General features: G+C 45.6%; 1 protein-coding gene across 12 annotated transcripts in view; it reads left to right on the plus strand.

The window, feature by feature from the left end:
* The window catches only part of TRRAP (transformation/transcription domain associated protein), a 142,929-nt gene that overhangs the window by 108,472 nt on the left and 17,001 nt on the right, over nt 1-17,456 (plus strand). For 8 of the 12 annotated variants that reach the window (XM_030797394.1, XM_030797395.1, XM_030797393.1 and 5 more), the window contains 10 exons: nt 148-283; nt 3,155-3,346; nt 4,642-4,870; nt 5,465-5,730; nt 6,310-6,410; nt 10,127-10,328; nt 11,802-11,966; nt 13,476-13,566; nt 14,903-15,102; nt 15,954-16,215. In XM_030797394.1, coding sequence (XP_030653254.1) covers nt 148-283; nt 3,155-3,346; nt 4,642-4,870; nt 5,465-5,730; nt 6,310-6,410; nt 10,127-10,328; nt 11,802-11,966; nt 13,476-13,566; nt 14,903-15,102; nt 15,954-16,215 — 1,844 coding nt within the window. The remainder of the gene's footprint in view (nt 1-147; nt 284-3,154; nt 3,347-4,641; nt 4,871-5,464; nt 5,731-6,309; nt 6,411-10,126; nt 10,329-11,801; nt 11,967-13,475; nt 13,567-14,902; nt 15,103-15,953; nt 16,216-17,456) is intronic. The other 4 variants (XM_030797402.1, XM_030797400.1, XM_030797404.1 and 1 more) reach the window with 3 other exon arrangements.

A 17,456-nucleotide genomic window follows, 5' to 3' on the forward strand; every position in this document is an offset into this window, starting at 1 on the left:
CACACCTCCTGTCCCACAGAAGTCCACTCTTGCTGTGTTGTTCTTCTGTAGAATGGAAATTTGCTCCTTAAAACCCTGTCCCTGCCTTTGTGAATTCATGAGTGTGCTGGTGACTGAGCTTTTGCTCTCGGATCTGTGGTCTTGTAGATGCTCCAAGGAGTTGAACCAGTGGGAAGCCCTGACGGAGTACGGCCAGTCCAAAGGCCACATCAACCCCTACCTCGTCCTGGAGTGCGCCTGGCGGGTGTCCAACTGGACTGCCATGAAGGAGGCGCTGGTGCAGGTGAGACTCCCCGGGGCACCCCTGCAGCTGCCTGGGTCCCTTTTCCTGAAGCTGCAAGTGTCTCTTGGGCGATTTCCCTTAGAACAAGCATTTTGGCAGTGGAAAGATAGCTTTTGGGAAGGAAAGGTTCCTTTTGATTGTCTCTAACACCTTTCCTGAATTTGAGTAATGACACTTTTTTACAAAATGAGAAATTGAAGATTAGAAATGGTCACAAACTATTAACTAGAGGATGGAATCGAGGCCAGGTGTTGACTTCTGGTTTGGGACCTGGGAAATGACTCATTGGATGCAGGGAGTTTGTGTTCCTTAGAGAAATAACCAGTCATTTATATCAGTAAAAATACATTCTTCCCTCAGTATCCAGGACCCCCCAGCGATACCAAAATCCACAGACAAGTCCCTGATATAAAACGGTGTAGTATTTTCATGTAATCTCTGCATAGCTGCCTGGGTTCTTTAAATCCTGTCTAGGTTACTTACGGTACCTAGTACGGTGTAATTGCTACTTATGCAGTTATTTTGTTACACTATAGTTTTTAGGGAATGATAAGAAAAAGCTCTGTACATGCTTAGTACAGATGCAGTTTTTTTTTTCCCCGAATATTTTCTATCCACAATTGGTCGAATCCACACATATGGAGGACCAGTTGTATATATTTTGCTGTCAGAATGCATTTACGATTGATTATTCCTTCTTTATTCTGACAAAACATAAAACTGAATAAGTATTTATAGCTCATCTTAATGTTCCCTTCTTTCTCCTTCCCAAAGTTTCCCTTAGCTGGATATATGCAGTGTCACATGGTCCCAAGGTCTCACAGATGCATTTCTTCTTTCATAGATTCTTGATCATTTTATAAAACTTGTAAATTACTCACTGCTTAGAAAAAAACTCAAATATGTGAGTAAACATCCTGGGTAATCTGCACTAAATTAATTTCAAATAGTCTTGAAAAGGATTCAGCAAATTACTTTTGTCTGTTTCTGTGCTTCCTAGGGTAGTTTCTTGGTTTGATTTCATAAGTGGGTTAGCTTTTTTTCAGTGGGGAAAATAGAAGAGATGCCGTTGTTCTTAGTGTAACTGAGGGTAGTTGTTATGTAATTGGCAAAAATCTATCTCAACTAGTGTTTGAGTCCAGACCCTGTGACATTGGTGCCAATGTGGAGGGTAATGTTGGAAGCTGCTATAGTCTTGTTTGCCTTCCTGAATTTCTTCATCAGTGGGTTATTGAGAACTAAGAGGTACCATGAATGTGCTTTGGAAGAGTAAGATGTCAAAAACAAGCTGCAGTGTCATATAATTGTGGGGTGGTGTCATTACTACCATTATTGCATTCAGTCCTTGGGACAGATACCATCATGGCACTAACATGTGTCGCTTTTATTGTTACTTTCCAAAGGGGAATGTTTATTGTTCTTGCTACAGCAATTCCTGTAAACTTCCCATCATAGAGATGTCCTTCTGTCTTTCTAATCACAAAGAGATTGTTAGAAAACTTTCATGAAAAAAAATTTTTTAATATTTTTAAATGAGATTAACAAAATGTGAGGCGTTCCAGTGATTTCTTCAGAAGGTAATGGGCAAAAAAAAAAGGCCTTTCCAGGCAGAAAGGAACACGTGGTCTCCACCTGGCCGAGGAGCAGTTGGCCCAGGCTCATCCACTGCTCCATGGAACTGACGCTGGAGTGCAGGAAATCTGGGGGACATTTTATAGTAGGCGAGAAAGTGTGGCTTTAAAATGACAGTAAAATTTGCACATGTTCCCTCATGTTCATGTAAACCTGAATTAACACCTGAACGGTTTAATTTCCCAGGATAACAATATCAATTGGAAGCAATTCAAAATTACACCCATGTGGCCAGGCGTGGTGGCTCACGCCTGTGATCCCAACACTTTGGGAGGCCAAGGCGGGCAGATCACTTGAGCCCAGGAGTTTGAGACCAGCCTGGGTAACAGCAAGACCCCCGTTTCTACAAAAAATAAACAAAAATTAGCCTGGTGTGGGGTACATGCCTGTAGTTCCAGCTGCTTGGGAGACTGAGGCAGGAGGGTCACTTGAGCACTGGAGGGGCTGTAGTGTGCTATGAGCATGACATTGCAGTCTAGCTTGGATGACAGAGTGGGACCCTGTCTCAAAAAAAAAATTATACTGATATTTATCATACTGGAGATTAATATATATTTAACAGCTTAAAATGTGCTGATTGGCCAGGCATGGTGGCTCATGCCTGTAATCCCAGCACTTTCGGAGGCTGAGGCAGGCGGATCACCTGAGGTCAGGAGTTCAAGACCAGCCTGACCAACATGGTGAAACCCATCTCTACTAAAAACACAAAAAATTATCTGGGCGTGGTGGTGCATGCCTGTAATCCCAGCTACTCGGGAGGCTGAGGCAGGAGAATAGCTTGAACCTGGGAGGCAGAGGTTGCAGTGAGCCAAGATCGCACCACTGCTCTCCAGGCTGGGCAACAGAGCAAGATTCCGTCTCAAAAAATAATAATAATAATAATGCCGGCTGACTTTGTAGCAGATTGTGTGATTTTTCATCTGATCTGTCATAACAGGAAGGAAATAATTGATCAGTTTCTTTTCTTTGGAACAACTGATGACCTTAAAGCCAGAAGCCTGTGGTATGCTTTCATAGCTAGAGAGATCGGCCACTCACTGGAATTTAGAAAAGGAGAGTATCCAGAAAAGACCGTGTACACGCATGACTTCTCTAAAGAAAATACATTTCTATAGCCTAATTTCTGTGTATTGCCTTGCATACCTAGTGACCAAAAAAAGTGATATTTTTCCTGTTTGACCCTTTACACTGAGGGAAAGAAGGCCCCTCACGTCCTGTGTCACGTTCTTTCACTGCCAGGTGGAAGTGAGCTGTCCGAAGGAGATGGCCTGGAAGGTGAACATGTACCGTGGATACCTGGCCATCTGCCACCCCGAGGAGCAGCAGCTCAGCTTCATCGAGCGCCTGGTGGAGATGGCCAGCAGCCTGGCCATCCGTGAGTGGCGGCGGCTGCCCCACGTGGTGTCCCACGTGCACACGCCTCTCCTACAGGTGCGTGCAGTGCCCCCACGCGAGCACGGCTGTGGCCTGTTGCAGCCAAGCGCTGGTGTCCAGGCTTAGGTCTGCAGACTGCACTGGACGGCAGAGATGAAACTCCTTCTGCTTGTCTTGTCCTCTCCCACTTACCCTCGTCCTCAGGAAAGGAAGACCACAATTAAAACGTCGAGAAAAACATGTCGGTGTTTCTGCAGGATTGAAGGCATCCTCACAGTGATTCTGGTTTTGAATTTTGCCTGAGGGATTGTTTTCAGTGCCCACTGTGCCACCCTCAGTTATAGACCCCATCGCTCTGTTTTCAGCAAGCTTTTTACGAGAGCTGGAGGGACAGGGTTAGGAAATGTTTCCCGAAATCTGAATGTAATGAGTTAAATTTGAAATATAAACAGCACAGATTCTTCTAGGCAATTTAAAAAATTGCTATCAACCAAGATACAGAGTACTGAACTAAGTGCTATGTTTAGGAGATTAAAAAACATTTTAAAACAATAGATTCTGCCTCAAAGGAGCATTGAACCTGAGACAGCGGGCATAGCCATAGAAGCAAATTTACAGTTGGGGGGAGACTGTGATTCAGAGCCATGCTGATCAGACAGAACATCAGGATAACAAGGATCGAGAGAAGGGAGATATCGTGTGCACCATAGAAGCCAGGGACAGAATTTGGATAGGCTGAGGATTGTGGCCAGGGCCTTCCAGGTGAGAAGGTGGTATCAGAAGTTTGGTGCCAATGGCGCATCTGGAATTTAAGGGTAGTCTACCTCCCGGGCTCGTAGGACAGTGACTCAAAATGTGTTTACATTTTATGGGTCCAAAGAGGTCACGAGAACCACGTTTGCAGGCGCTTAGTATGGCTGTGGGGTTTAGCAGGCACATTGGGAAAAGGCACGCCTGCAGCAGGGATGCCAGGCTGTCCCGACCTTAGGCATTGCTGGACAAAGAGCCGGGCAGGCAGGGTGGCAAAGGGCATGGACAGCAGGAAGAGGAGTTTTGAGGACTGCCCATTAGCAAGGTTTGGTGTCTGTACCATGGTTCTCCCAGTCTTCTGTCTCTCAGGAGCTACAGGCTAAGGTTTTAAAATTGGAGACACCATAAGGAAAGTAGCATTTGGGGTGAACAGTCAATGAAATGTGGCATCTCAGGTGTCTGTGTGTAAACGAGAGTGCTTCCTTTGGTAATCGCACCGTAAGATCTTTGTGATAATCAGGTCCCCGATGGACTCTGGTGTGTTTTTCCCATTTGATCTTCACTGACATTTATCGCGGAGTCTCTTATGCTGGTCCCATCAGGCAGCCCAGCAAATCATTGAACTCCAGGAAGCTGCACAGATCAACGCAGGCTTACAGCCGACCAACCTGGGGAGGAACAACAGCCTGCACGACATGAAGACGGTGGTGAAGACCTGGAGGAACCGACTGCCCATCGTGTCTGACGACTTGTCCCACTGGAGCAGCATCTTCATGTGGAGGCAGCATCATTACCAGGGTAAACCGACCTGGTCCGGCATGCATTCATCATGTAATTTTCCAGACGCCCCACGGTTCTGGTTTCGTCTCTGTGTTTTGGTTTGGTTTGTTTTTTTTTTTCCCCCAGGTTTTCTATTTTGGGGTAGGGATGACAGGTCAGGGTGGTAATGGTGCAGGGAAAGATGAAGGTGGTAGAAGAAGTGAAGTTTTGTTTTTTGTTTCTGTACCTGTTAACAGTTTTCTAGTTGGGGCAGAATCGTACAGGCCGGGGGGATCAACGCTCTGAGCCATGGCACTCTGCGTTGAAGGTCCCGTCCCAGGACGAGCTGTGCTCAGGTGGCTCTGCGTGGCCTTTTCTGGTTTTCCTGGTCCCCCTCTTATCCCCTAAACCTGTCAGGCATCCACGTGTTTAGAGTAGCCTTTGTCATTTTATGATTTGGTTAGCCGAGATGGTAACACTCGACTCAAGAATTAGCACCTTTTAAAAGTTGCTTATGGCATAAAATACAAAGTAACGAGGATTTATCACAGAGCTCCCCATTTTCATAAGCCGTGTGTGTGTGTTTCATTTTTTATTTAAGCCTTGTTGTGAAGTGCTTTGAAAGAGGATCGGTGTGGGCTGATGACTCCTTTCTTTGCCCTCTAGCGATTGTAACTGCCTATGAGAATAGCTCTCAGCATGATCCCAGTTCAAATAACGCTATGCTTGGGGTTCATGCATCAGCTTCAGCGATCATCCAGTATGGAAAAATCGCCCGGAAACAAGGACTGGTCAATGTAGCTCTGGATATATTAAGTCGAATTCATACTATTCCAACTGTTCCTATCGTGGATTGCTTCCAGAAGATTCGACAGCAAGTTAAATGCTACCTCCAGCTGGCAGGCGTCATGGGCAAAAACGAGTGCATGCAGGTGCGGACAGGACGCTTGAAGAATGAGGCCAGGTGGAGAATGAATGAGGCCAGGTGGAGAATGAGGCCATGTGGGGACTCCTGGTTCAGAATATAAGGAAGGCAGATTTGAACTTTCTACAAATACAGCCTCAGTAAGGGGAAACAGTCCTTCTAAAACACAAAAGGGAGAGGAAGCTACTTGACTGAATTACAGTCCCTTGTGGTCTCTGTCCCACTCTATACTTAGTTAATGTGTTTAAGGAAAGAAAAAAATTACACACTACAGAATTGTGAGGATCTAAGATAGATTTTGACTATTTTCAGAGGAATCTTAATAAGAACAATAAAACCGACTAGACCTATAAAGCTTTGGAGAAAATAAGACCCCTAAGTATTTAAGATTAAATACTTAAAGTTTGCTTTAGTAATTCAGTTTAAATTCTGAACGTCAATAAATATTCATGGTAGGCAAATCTTTTGTCAATTTAAAGTACATTGGTCAATGACTCATAGGACTTACTGCCTAGATCAGTATTTTATGAAGTTTTCATGTTTAGAAATTTCAAGAACTTTTTTTCTGCTCATTTTTTTTGAACAGGGCCTTGAAGTTATTGAATCTACAAATTTAAAATACTTCACAAAAGAGATGACAGCCGAATTTTATGCACTGAAGGGAATGTTCTTGGCTCAGATCAATAAGTATGTATGTTATATTGAAAGAGGATAATAGAAAAAATGCATCAGATTATTTAAAGTTATTTATAACCTGAAGCCAATGTGAAGCTCAAGCTAGAAATGGGTATGATTTGGTGACAGTCATTAGGATTTTTTAGGTATTGCACCTCTGCAGAAAGAGTAACTTGTGACAAATTGATAAGCCTATTTGATGTGTAGTATTTTAAAAGCTTTTCTCAAATGAGCTACTGGATCACACAACTGCTGATAACATGGATTCATTTCCCCATTTCCTCAGTCCGCCATTTACAGAGCTGGTTCGTTTTGTGGAGATGATTCCTGCTTTAGACCAGGGGTCAGTAAAGAATTGCCTGGGGGCCACATCCAGCCACTGCCCTGTTTTTGTCAATGAAGTGGTATTGGAACACATCCTTCCCCACCGATGTTGCCTGTGACTGCTTTTGCCTTACTGCAGAGTTGAGGAGTTGTGATAGGAATTGTATGGTCTGCAGAGCCTAAACCATTCACTGTATAGCCCGTCACAGGAAAGGTTGCCAAACCCTGGTTTAGAGAAGTAAACGTCAGAGGAGATTTTGTAAACATCATGCAAATAAGGTAGACTCACAAGATGCTGCCTGTTGCCTTGTGTAGGCTCCAGTGCCTGATTTTCACATCTTCAGTCTACGGGGCTTGCATGTTTAGCTTATTTTTAAATTAGGAAGCAGTTTTGTCAACATAAAAAGGTTTTATCTTTTTGTGTAATGTTTTAAATTCATATGACAGACACAACCATTCCAAAGTGTACAATTTAGGGGATTTTAGTATATTTACAGTGTTACACAACCATTACCACTAGCTAATTCTAGAATATTTCCATCATCCCCAAAGTAAACCCTGTATCTGTTAGTAGTCACTCTCCTTTCTCCCCTTCCCATTTCTCTTGACAACTGCTAATCTACTTTCTGCCTCTATGGATTTGCTTATTCTGAACATTCATGTAAATAGAAGCATACACTATGTGGCCTTCTGTGACTGTCTTCTTTCTCTTAGCAGGATGTTTTCAAGCTTCATCCATGTGCTGTCATGTATCAGTAACCTGTTCTTTTTCATGGCTGAATAATATTCCATTGGATATCCATACATTTTGTTTATCCATTCAGCATTTGGTGGACATGTGGGTTGTTTCTACTTTTTAGCTACATGAGTAATGCTGGTGTAAACACTGAATACATGTCTGTGTGTGAGCATGTTTGAATTCTCTTGGTTATATACCTGGGGACAGAATATCTGGTTCATATTGTACTTCTCTGTTTATCTTCTTGAGACATTGTCAATCTTCCACAGTTGGCTGTACCATTTTTGCATTCCCACCAGCAATGTTTAAGGTTTCTAATTTCTCCACATCCTCACCAGCACTTGTTATTTTCTTATTATTTATCTGATTATAGCCATCCTAATGAGTATAAAATATATTTCATTGTGGTTTTGAATTGCATTATCCTAATGTCTGATGATGCTGAGCTGCTTTTCTTGGTTTTTATTGTTAGTTTGTAATTCTTTATATGTCTGGATAAAAGTCTCTTTCAGATATATGATTTCCAAGTATTTTGTCACATTCTCTGGCCTGTCTTTTCACTTTTTTGATAGTGTCCTTTAATGTACAAGTTTTTAATTTTGATGAAGTCCAATTCATGTATTTTTTTCTTTCGTTGCTTATACTTTTCACATCTTCTAAGAAACCATACCCTAATCGAGGATCAGAAGCATTTATTCTTATGTTTTCTTCTAAGCGTTTTATAGATTTAGCTCTTACATTTGGGTCTCTGATCCATTTTGAATAATTTTTTTATGTGGTGTGAGGTAGGGGTCTATATTTATTGTACTGCATGTGGATATACGGTTGTCCCAGCACCATTTGCTGAAAAGTCTAGTCTTTCTCCATTGAATGGTCTTGACACCCTCATCAAAAATCAGTTGAGGCCAGGCCCAGTGGCTCACAACTGTAATCCTAGCACTTTGGGAGGCTGAGGTGGGAGGATCACTTGAGCCCAGGAGTTTGAGACCAACCTGGACAATATAGTGGAGACGCCCATTTCCAAAACCCAAAAAACAAAAATTCAGTTGACCATTTTTTGTGGGCTTATTTCTGGACTCTCACTTCTATTCCATTGATCTGCTATGTAAAGTCTCTTATATTTCCATATGAATTTTAGGTTATTTTCATGTATTTCTGCCAAAACAGTTGAAATTATCATAGAGATTGCATTGAATCTGTAGATCAGTTTGTGAGCATTTTGCCATCTTAAGCAGGTTTTCCAGTTTGTGAACATGAGATGTCTTTCCACTAGTTTAGGTCTTCTTTAGTTTAATTCAACAATGTTTTATAGTTTTTAGTGTACAAGTCTTGCACTTATGTTAAATTTATTCCTCAATATTGTCACGTGAATGGAGCTGTTTTCTTCATTTTCACATTGCTCATTGCTAACATTTGGAAATACCAGGGTTTTGTCTATCGATCTTAGATTTCTCAACCTTGCTGAGTGTATTTGCTCTAATAGCTTTTTGGGGATTCTTCTTTTCCATGTATAAGATCGTGTCAACTGCAGGTAGAGATGGACTTACATCTTCTCTTCCAATAAGGATGCCTTTTATTTCTTTTTCTTCCCAATTGCCCTGACTAGAACCTCAAGTACAGTGCTGAATTAAAGAGACGAGATCCTTGTCTTTTTCTTGGTCTTGGGGAAAGCCATTCAGTCTTTCAGCCTTGAGTATGATGTTAGCTGTGGGTGTTCTGTAGATGTCTTTTATAAGCTTGAGGAACTTCCCTTCTGTTCTAAGTTTGCTGGGTATTTTTATCATGAGAGGTTGTTGGATTTTTTTCAAATGGCTTTTTCTGTGTCCTCTGAGATGATTGTGGTTTTTTTCCTTCATTCTTTTAATGTGGTATATCACATTGATTGGTTTTATTTATATTGACTTTTTTGTTTTCTATGGTGAACCACCCCTATTGCTGGGATAAATCCCACGTGGTCATGATGGATAATCTTTTTAATCCGCTGCCGGAGTTGGGTTGCTCATTTTTGTCGAGGATGTTTGCATCTATATCATAAAGCACATGGGTCTGAAGTTCCCTTGCTGTGTCTGGTACATTGCTGGTGTAATAGTGAAATGGTGTAACTGCCATGGAAACAGTTTGACGGTTCCACAAAAAGTAAGCATAGAGTTCCCACATGACCAGCATTTCCACTCCCTAGTGTACACCCAGAAGTGTTGAAACAAACAGATACCTGTTCGGGAATGTTTGTAGCAGAACTATCTGCAATAACCAAGATGTAGAAACAACACAAATGAACAGATAAACAAAATGTTTATGTTTTATATGTGCAATGGAATGTTATTCACTTGTTAAAGAGAATGAAGTACCGACACAGGCTTCAACATGGATAAACCTCGAAAACGTGCTAGGTGAAAGAAGCCAGATTCAAAAGATCACATGATGTATGATTCAATTTATATGAAATGTACAGAACCGGTCAATCCACAGAAACAGAAGGCAGACTGCAGGTTCCCAGGGGCTGGAGGTGGGAGGGGTTCAGAGCGACTGCTTATGGGGCGGTTGCACAACATTGTGAATGAACCAAATGCCCTGCAGTGTTCATTTTATAATGGTTAATTTCAGGTTACATGAAGCTCGCTTCAATTGAAAACCATACACGTTTTCGTTTTCTGTCTCCTCACAGGTCCGAGGAGGCAAACAAAGCCTTCTCTGCAGCTGTGCAGATGCACGATGTGCTGGTGAAAGCCTGGGCCATGTGGGGCGACTACCTGGAGAACATCTTCGTGAAGGAGCGGCAGCTGCACCTGGGCGTGTCTGCCATCACCTGCTACCTGCACGCCTGTCGGCATCAGAACGAAAGCAAATCGAGGAAATACTTAGCCAAGGTGAGACCAAGAAAAACGAGCTTTGGCCAGAGGCCATCAGTCGCCTTCAGATTTGGACAGAAATTTAGCTACAGTTTACTCATCCATGCTGGGTGTGAGGCATGATTTCATGCCTTAACTCTTAATCCTCATCACTCTTCAAAGCATCTTTCACAGTTCCATTTTAAAGCTGAGAAAACTGAGGCCTGGACACTCTTAGGGCCCCAGAACTTCCAAGTGGCAAAGCCTCACCTAGAGCCCGAGTCTAGCACTGCCTGTGGGAGCTCACACCGAACAGAGGGCTGAGGAGGGGATGTGGAGCTAGAACTTCCCTCCTGGATGCCCGTTAGGTTGTCATCCCTCCCCTGCAGGGCTGCTGTCAGCACAGCCACAGAGCCGGCGTGCTGGGGTGATTGTGGGTTTCTCTCTGCACAGTGCCCCCCGGCGGCCCTGAGCTCAGGGTGGGTGTCACCCACGTGCTCACTGAAGGACGTGCACTTGACATTCGGGTTCCTCCTTTGTGTGGCTTCCTGTCTTCCCCCAAGAAGCAGACAAATAAAACCCAGAATTAATTCCAGCAGGAAACCCAAGAATAAATTGTTCCCTTTCCTATTTTGTCCATTAAAGGTTTGGATTTTTTAGAATTCCTTGATTTAACGTAAAAATTTGGAATGTACACCAGCACATGGCGGCTAAGCCGACTACAGAGACAGCTACATGCACTGCCTCAGTGCCTGGCTCCAGGTTGCTTACACCCAGATGTAATTGTTTCAGTCATCATGGACAGCTGGCTGCCAGCCTGTGGCCTACCTGATGCCAGGGTGACGAGCATCTGAGAGTTTTAGCAAAAGTTCATTTTGTTTGGATGAGATCATGAGTGTAAGTTAACAGGTGGGCAGGCCCCAAGCATCTTCTTGTTGATGTCTTGCGGTCGGTCACTGGTCACTGCTAGCCAGCGAGTAATTGTCATTAAAACTAAATCAAAAGGCCGGGCACGGTGGCTCACGCTTGTAATCCCAGCACTTTGGGACGCCGAGGTGGGTGGATCACTTGTTGTCAGGAGTTCAAGACCAGCCTGGCCAACATGGTGAAACCCCATCTCTACTAACAATACAAAAATTAGCCAGGCGTGGTGGCGTGCGCCTGTAGTCCCAGCTACTGGGGAGGCTGAGGCAGGAGAATTGCTTGAACCCGGGAGGTGGAGGTTGCAGTGAGCCAAAATCGCACCACGGCACTCCAGTCCTGGGTGACAAAGCAAGACTGTATCAAAAACAAAACACAAAAAGACTAAAGAGAAAATCTATATTTAAATTTTAGGTTATATATACTGTAAGATTTACATTAAGTTTAGCAATAATGTTGGCCTCCTTATAGATATTTTTTTACATGGCCAGTAAAGCCACTCTATACAGTGTTGTAATGTTGGGGAAAAAGTCTCTTGCTTGAGGGCTTCAGAATTGTCATTCAGCTCTAGAATTTCTCCTTCTGTCTCAGGTGCTGTGGCTTTTGAGTTTTGATGATGACAAAAACACTTTGGCAGATGCCGTCGACAAGTACTGCATTGGTGTGCCACCCATCCAGTGGCTGGCCTGGATCCCACAGCTGCTCACCTGCCTGGTTGGCTCGGAGGGAAAGCTGCTCTTGAACCTCATTAGCCAGGTGGGAAGAGCAGGGTGGCCTTGTTCATGTGCACAAAACATTGTGTCTTCATTTTGCATTCTTTTTTTTCCCAGAAAGTAAATTTGAGTGCTCAAAGTATTAAAAATAAGCTAAAGAGATGGGAAGATATAATCATCTAGATATTACTTAATATAAAGCATAATTAAAAGTTATTAAAGAATATATCAGAGTTGAAATGAAATAGCTAATGAAGCAGTTCAGTGTTAAAATTCTAATTTCTTAAACATTTTCCCATATATAAGGCAAGTAAAATAAACTTGTAGTAAAATGTACAATTGCCAGTCGGTACCCTGAGAATGACAGTGAGCCCTGAATCCGATTGGTAGTTTTCCTCTGATTTTTTGTCATATGCTGGGAGCTCTTCGGAGCTACCCTTAAACTAAAACTTGCCCGATTGTGGCTGTCACCCTTTTGACAGTTGAGCTGCATCATGAGGAACTCGAGGGCAGTGGGGCAGGGCCGGGGAAGCGGACAGCCCAGGGCCCTATGGAAAGGCTCTCGTAACCATCTCTTGAGAATGATTCCAGGATGTCCCTCTCCCGTGAAAAGACCCAGGCATAGAGGAAGGACCAGAAACGGCAAAGCATGGCTACAGTGAGGTTTGGGACACAGCGCCTTCGTGGTTGCTTTTGTAAAATCATGAAGCGCTGCAGGAGTCCGTGAAAGTCTTCAGGAAGGAGCTGGGCCCGCACGCTCCGCCCACCCATTCCTCTGGCTCCTTCCTGCATGCAGCACCTGTGCTATGTGGGCCCTGAGCAATGCCCTGGTTTTCCTTGAGGAGGCAGCTGTGATTTTGAGTCCCAGCGTTCTGTGTAGCGCTAATCCTCAGGATGCAGATCCGACCTACTTGGTCTCATCACTTCTGGAACATCTCAGGTTCAAGAGCAGCTGCCTCTGCCTGTGACGGCTTAGATGTTATTCCTTTCTTCCTTTTCATGGGCACATTCTGAAAGATTCAAGTGACGTGGTACTATCCTGTCAGCCACAGAACTCCAGTTCAATAAAATGGGAGTTTCTTAACTGAAACAGACATCCCTCCATCTCCTCCCAGCTGCAGTTAGGCAGAATAAAGTTATTTGATAATGGAATTAGTTCACAATCCACAGTGAATTGTGCCTGACAGATTAGCTGGTATTTATATGTTTTTTTTATTTGCTTCAGTGAGATCTGGGGACACGTGTGTTTTGCCTTCCTCAGATTTACTGCCTGGAAGGAAAGCGTGGTTTCCCTGTCACTCACAGTTCCTGGGTGGAGTTGATGAAATGCATGTGTTGATGTGTCTTGGCTCTTTTAAAGTGAATTAAATATTTTGCCTGCTGTTGAACCTGGCCTTGTGCATCAGGTCAGTGCTGCAGTATTTGCTTCCTTGGTCCAAAGGCAGATGAGACACCTGTTTCTGACTTGACATTGGTTATTTTCAGTACAAATTATCTTTATCCAGAGCTCAGCAGAGAGCAGCGCTGTTTATAACGTCTTGTCTCTGAGCAGGTTGGACGCGTATATCCCCAAGCGGTCTACTTTCCCATCCGGACCCTGTACCTGACCCTGAAAATAGAACAGCGGGAACGCTACAAGAGCGGTACGTCTCGGATGGGGCTGGCAGGCCAGGCCGGGAAGGGCTCGTTCCAGGGGGTGCCCCACATCCAGACAGACCACTGCAGCCACCCCCTGCCCTGCAGCTCACTCCTAGCCATGGCCAATCTCTCCTCAGTGGGCAGCACCGTAGGGCAGGAAGCAAAGCCTGATCTGAGTATAGTCTCTCTTTTGCCAGGATGTAATAGGCGTTCATTTATCCGAGTGATTTGATCTGTAGGTAGAGAAAATATGTGAAATTTTCAGCTTCAGAAAATTGTGAAGTTTACCTTCCTCCTTAGTAGTAAGTGCATCCCAATACACAGCACAGATGCCAGGTGCCGTGTGTGTGTGTGTGTGTGTGTGTGCGTGTGTGTGTGTGTGCGTGTGTGTGTGTAAGTTATGCGGAGTATCTTCAGCTGTGAGAAGAATCAGCATTGAAGTCAGCCTTACCAGATGTTGGTGAAATTTCACTCACAGTGAAGACTTTTAATCTATATTGAATAGCCCTTGTATGCAAAGCAACAACTGATTTGATGGCTTCAGTTACCCACTAGGCACGGTGCTTTAAATAATGAGAGGACTGTTTACTGCCCCTTGTTTTCAATGTTGAGTCTCCTAAGGGCCGGGGACCGTGCGTGGTTGGTGAGAGGCGGTGGATGAGGGCTGCATGGCGCATTTCAGCTCTGACCTCTGGGGAGTCGGTCTCCCTAGGTGGCTTCATGTCTTGGTCATTTGAAAATTAAGGTTTTTTAGTTTTAAGACTAAGTGTAGAGAGGTAAATTCAGAAAAATATGGCCATTAAGGGTTCTGCAGTGTATCTCACAGGGAAAAATGACTGTATTTTTCAAAAGCAGTATTTTGCAATTGGCTTGGCTTTCCAAACCAGTTTCCTATTGACTGCTTTTAGATTCTCTGAGTTTATAGTAGCAAGGAACGTGTAACATATTGTGAGATGTTTTTCCAAACTTTTATGTTTAGGATGATCAGACATAACAGAAACGTTAAAAGGAGTGCTCAGGGAACCCTTGTGCGCCCTCACCTGGACTCACCAGGCGGCGTGTTGTCACATCTGCATCCTCCTAAAACACATACACAGGTTTATTTAATGGAGTGGATTGAAGCCGCATTGTAGACAACTGCGCTGTCCCTCCCCGCGTCCCTCAGCGCACCTGCGCCTAGAACCAGGGCCTTCTCCCATGCGGTCCCTGGGGAAGCGGTCTTGTGAGGATTCACACGCCGGCAGGAACCAGCGCTCCTTTGGCCCATGGGTCCTGCAGCGCTCCGAGCCCTGGCGTCTGTCGGTTTTGCGCTGACACTGGCGTTGTGTGTGTTGCTCTCAGATTCTGGACAGCAGCAGCCAAGTTCAGTGGGTAACCAGTCCCATTCTGCATCAGATCCAGGGCCCATAAGAGCAACAGCACCCATGTGGCGCTGCAGCCGAATCATGCACATGCAGCGAGAGCTCCACCCCACCCTTCTGTCTTCCCTGGAAGGCATCGTCGATCAGATGGTCTGGTTCAGAGAAAATTGGCATGAAGAGGTATTTGGCTCTGATCTTGCACATGGTGGCTCCTTGTAGAGGGGACGTGGCATTCTGTATGCTTCTGTGGCTCTTTTCCCTTGAGCTTTAGTTGCTGGTCCTTTTATATATTTGTTGTTGAACTTAACCATGGACCAGGCAAATAGCTATCTCTGCACACTAGTACAGCCTTAAAGATTCGCAGCAGAAGACATAAAAGAGGGTGGAATTGAGGAAGCTGCTTCTTGCTGTTAAGATGCTGGCCGTGCTCACATCCCTGAGCTCAGTGACCTGAGTGTCACTGTTAACCAGGTGTGAGCAGGAGCAGTGGCGTGAGTAACAGGGTTATAATTTCCATAGATGGGAAATTGTAGGGATGTGGGGTCTTTCCAGCAGTCAGACCACTTCCTTAATAACGTTGGCTTAAGCTGATGACAAAATAGTCCACGCCTCACTGCCCAGATGCTTACCTGGTTGAGCCCCAGGGCCAGCTCCTTAACTGCTGTGAAGTCTCGTGTGTGCACGGTGCACGCAGACACGCAGTGGGAATAGTACCGCTGCCTGAAAATGCAGGGGTTTTGTGGCTAATCGCAGACGGGTGTATGAATCCAAAAAAGTGGGGCTTTTCTGTTTTTGCTTTTTGAATGTTCAGGGCCCTTACTCCCCAAGGTCAAAAGTGCCTGCTCCCATGTGGCATGCACAGGCGTCCCGTTTCTTGCACACGCTGATTTCATGCCTGCTGTGTGTGGCTGCTGCCGGGGGGTGCAGAGATGACCCTGGGCTGGGAGAGCCACACTCAACAGGCGCTTTTGGCTGCTGGTTCTGGAGTGGAGGGCTGTGTTTGTCAGTTGTCTCTGGCTCTTTTCTACCAGGTTCTCAGGCAGCTCCAACAGGGCCTGGCGAAATGTTACTCCGTGGCGTTTGAGAAAAGTGGAGCGGTGTCCGATGCTAAAATCACCCCCCACACTCTCAATTTTGTGAAGAAGTTGGTGAGCACGTTTGGGGTGGGCCTGGAGAATGTGTCCAACGTCTCGACCATGTTCTCCAGCGCAGCCTCTGAGTCTCTGGCCCGGCGGGCGCAGGCCACTGCACAAGACCCTGTCTTTCAGAAGCTGAAAGGCCAGTTCACGACGGGTGAGTCCCCATTTTCCTTCCCTTCTGTAGGGAGAATTGGGCACGCTGATTTCCTCCAGCTTTAGTGTCGAAGCTGATTGGGTCGTTGGTTTTCTGATCACTGCACGGAGCACACTGGTTACACTCTGTTTACAGTGCAGACTTCAGAGTGCATAGCTGAGACCACATGTTTCTCTTCCAGCGAGAGGTCAAGGTTTGGAGCAGGAGCTGCCAGGATCCAAGATGGGGTAGAAAATGCATGGTTTCAGGCCACACTGCCCTCCTGCCCTCCTGCCTTCCTGAGACCCTTCCTTCACTTGGTTTTGGTGGGAAACGGTGTAGGGTGGGGTGGTGGGAGACAGTGTTAGTGTGAGCCAGTAAGAGACAGATTCCTGGTGAGCCTGTGGGAAATGGGGTCGGGTGAGCCAGTGGGAGATGGTGCCGGGTGAGCCGGTGGGAGACGGGCCGGGTGAGCCGGTGGGAGACAGGCCAGGTGAGCCAGTGGGAGGTGGGGTCGGGTGAGCTGGTGGGAGATGGTGCCGGGTGAGCCTGTGGGAGATGGGGTCGGGTGAGCCAGTGGGAGACAGGGTCGGGTGAGCTGGTGGGAGACGGGGTCAGGTGAGCCAGTGGGAGATGGGGTCGGGTGAGCCGGTAGGAGACGGCACCAGGTGGGGTGGTGGGAGACGGTGTTAGTGAGCCAGTAGGAGACAGCGTCTGGCGGGCCGGTGAGAGACAGGGTCCGGTGGGCCCATGGAAGACTGGGTCTGGGTGAGCTGGTGGGAGATGGCGCCGGGTGAGCCAGTAGGATTTATAGGGGCAGGGCCTGCAGTGACGAGCTAAGTGCAAGCTCACTGTGGATTCTGGGCATCGTGTAGGGAGATGTATTCTCAATGCTTGTTTGTAGTTCAGGTTAATGCGTTTTCCTAGACTCACAGCTTAACTCCTGGCTCTGCCTCTTATGTTGTGATGTGAGGCAAAGGAGTCCAATTTCCTTCAGCCCAGGTTTCTTCCTCTGTCAAATAGGGATCCTCCCCCTACAGTATCCCCCCCAACCATCTACACACCCCTGTTCCATCCTTGCACCTTGTCCCATCCATGTACCCCCGTTCCATCATACACACACGTCCCATCTACGCACCCACGTCCCGTCCCTGCATCCCATCCACTCACCTGTATCCTATCACCTGCATCCCATCACCCCCATGTCCCATCTACACACCCGTGTCCCATCTGCTTACCCTTCTCCCATCGTACACACCCAC

The sequence above is a fragment of the Nomascus leucogenys genome, chromosome 17 (genome assembly GCF_006542625.1).
Source record: "Nomascus leucogenys isolate Asia chromosome 17, Asia_NLE_v1, whole genome shotgun sequence".
NCBI lineage: Eukaryota > Metazoa > Chordata > Mammalia > Primates > Hylobatidae > Nomascus > Nomascus leucogenys.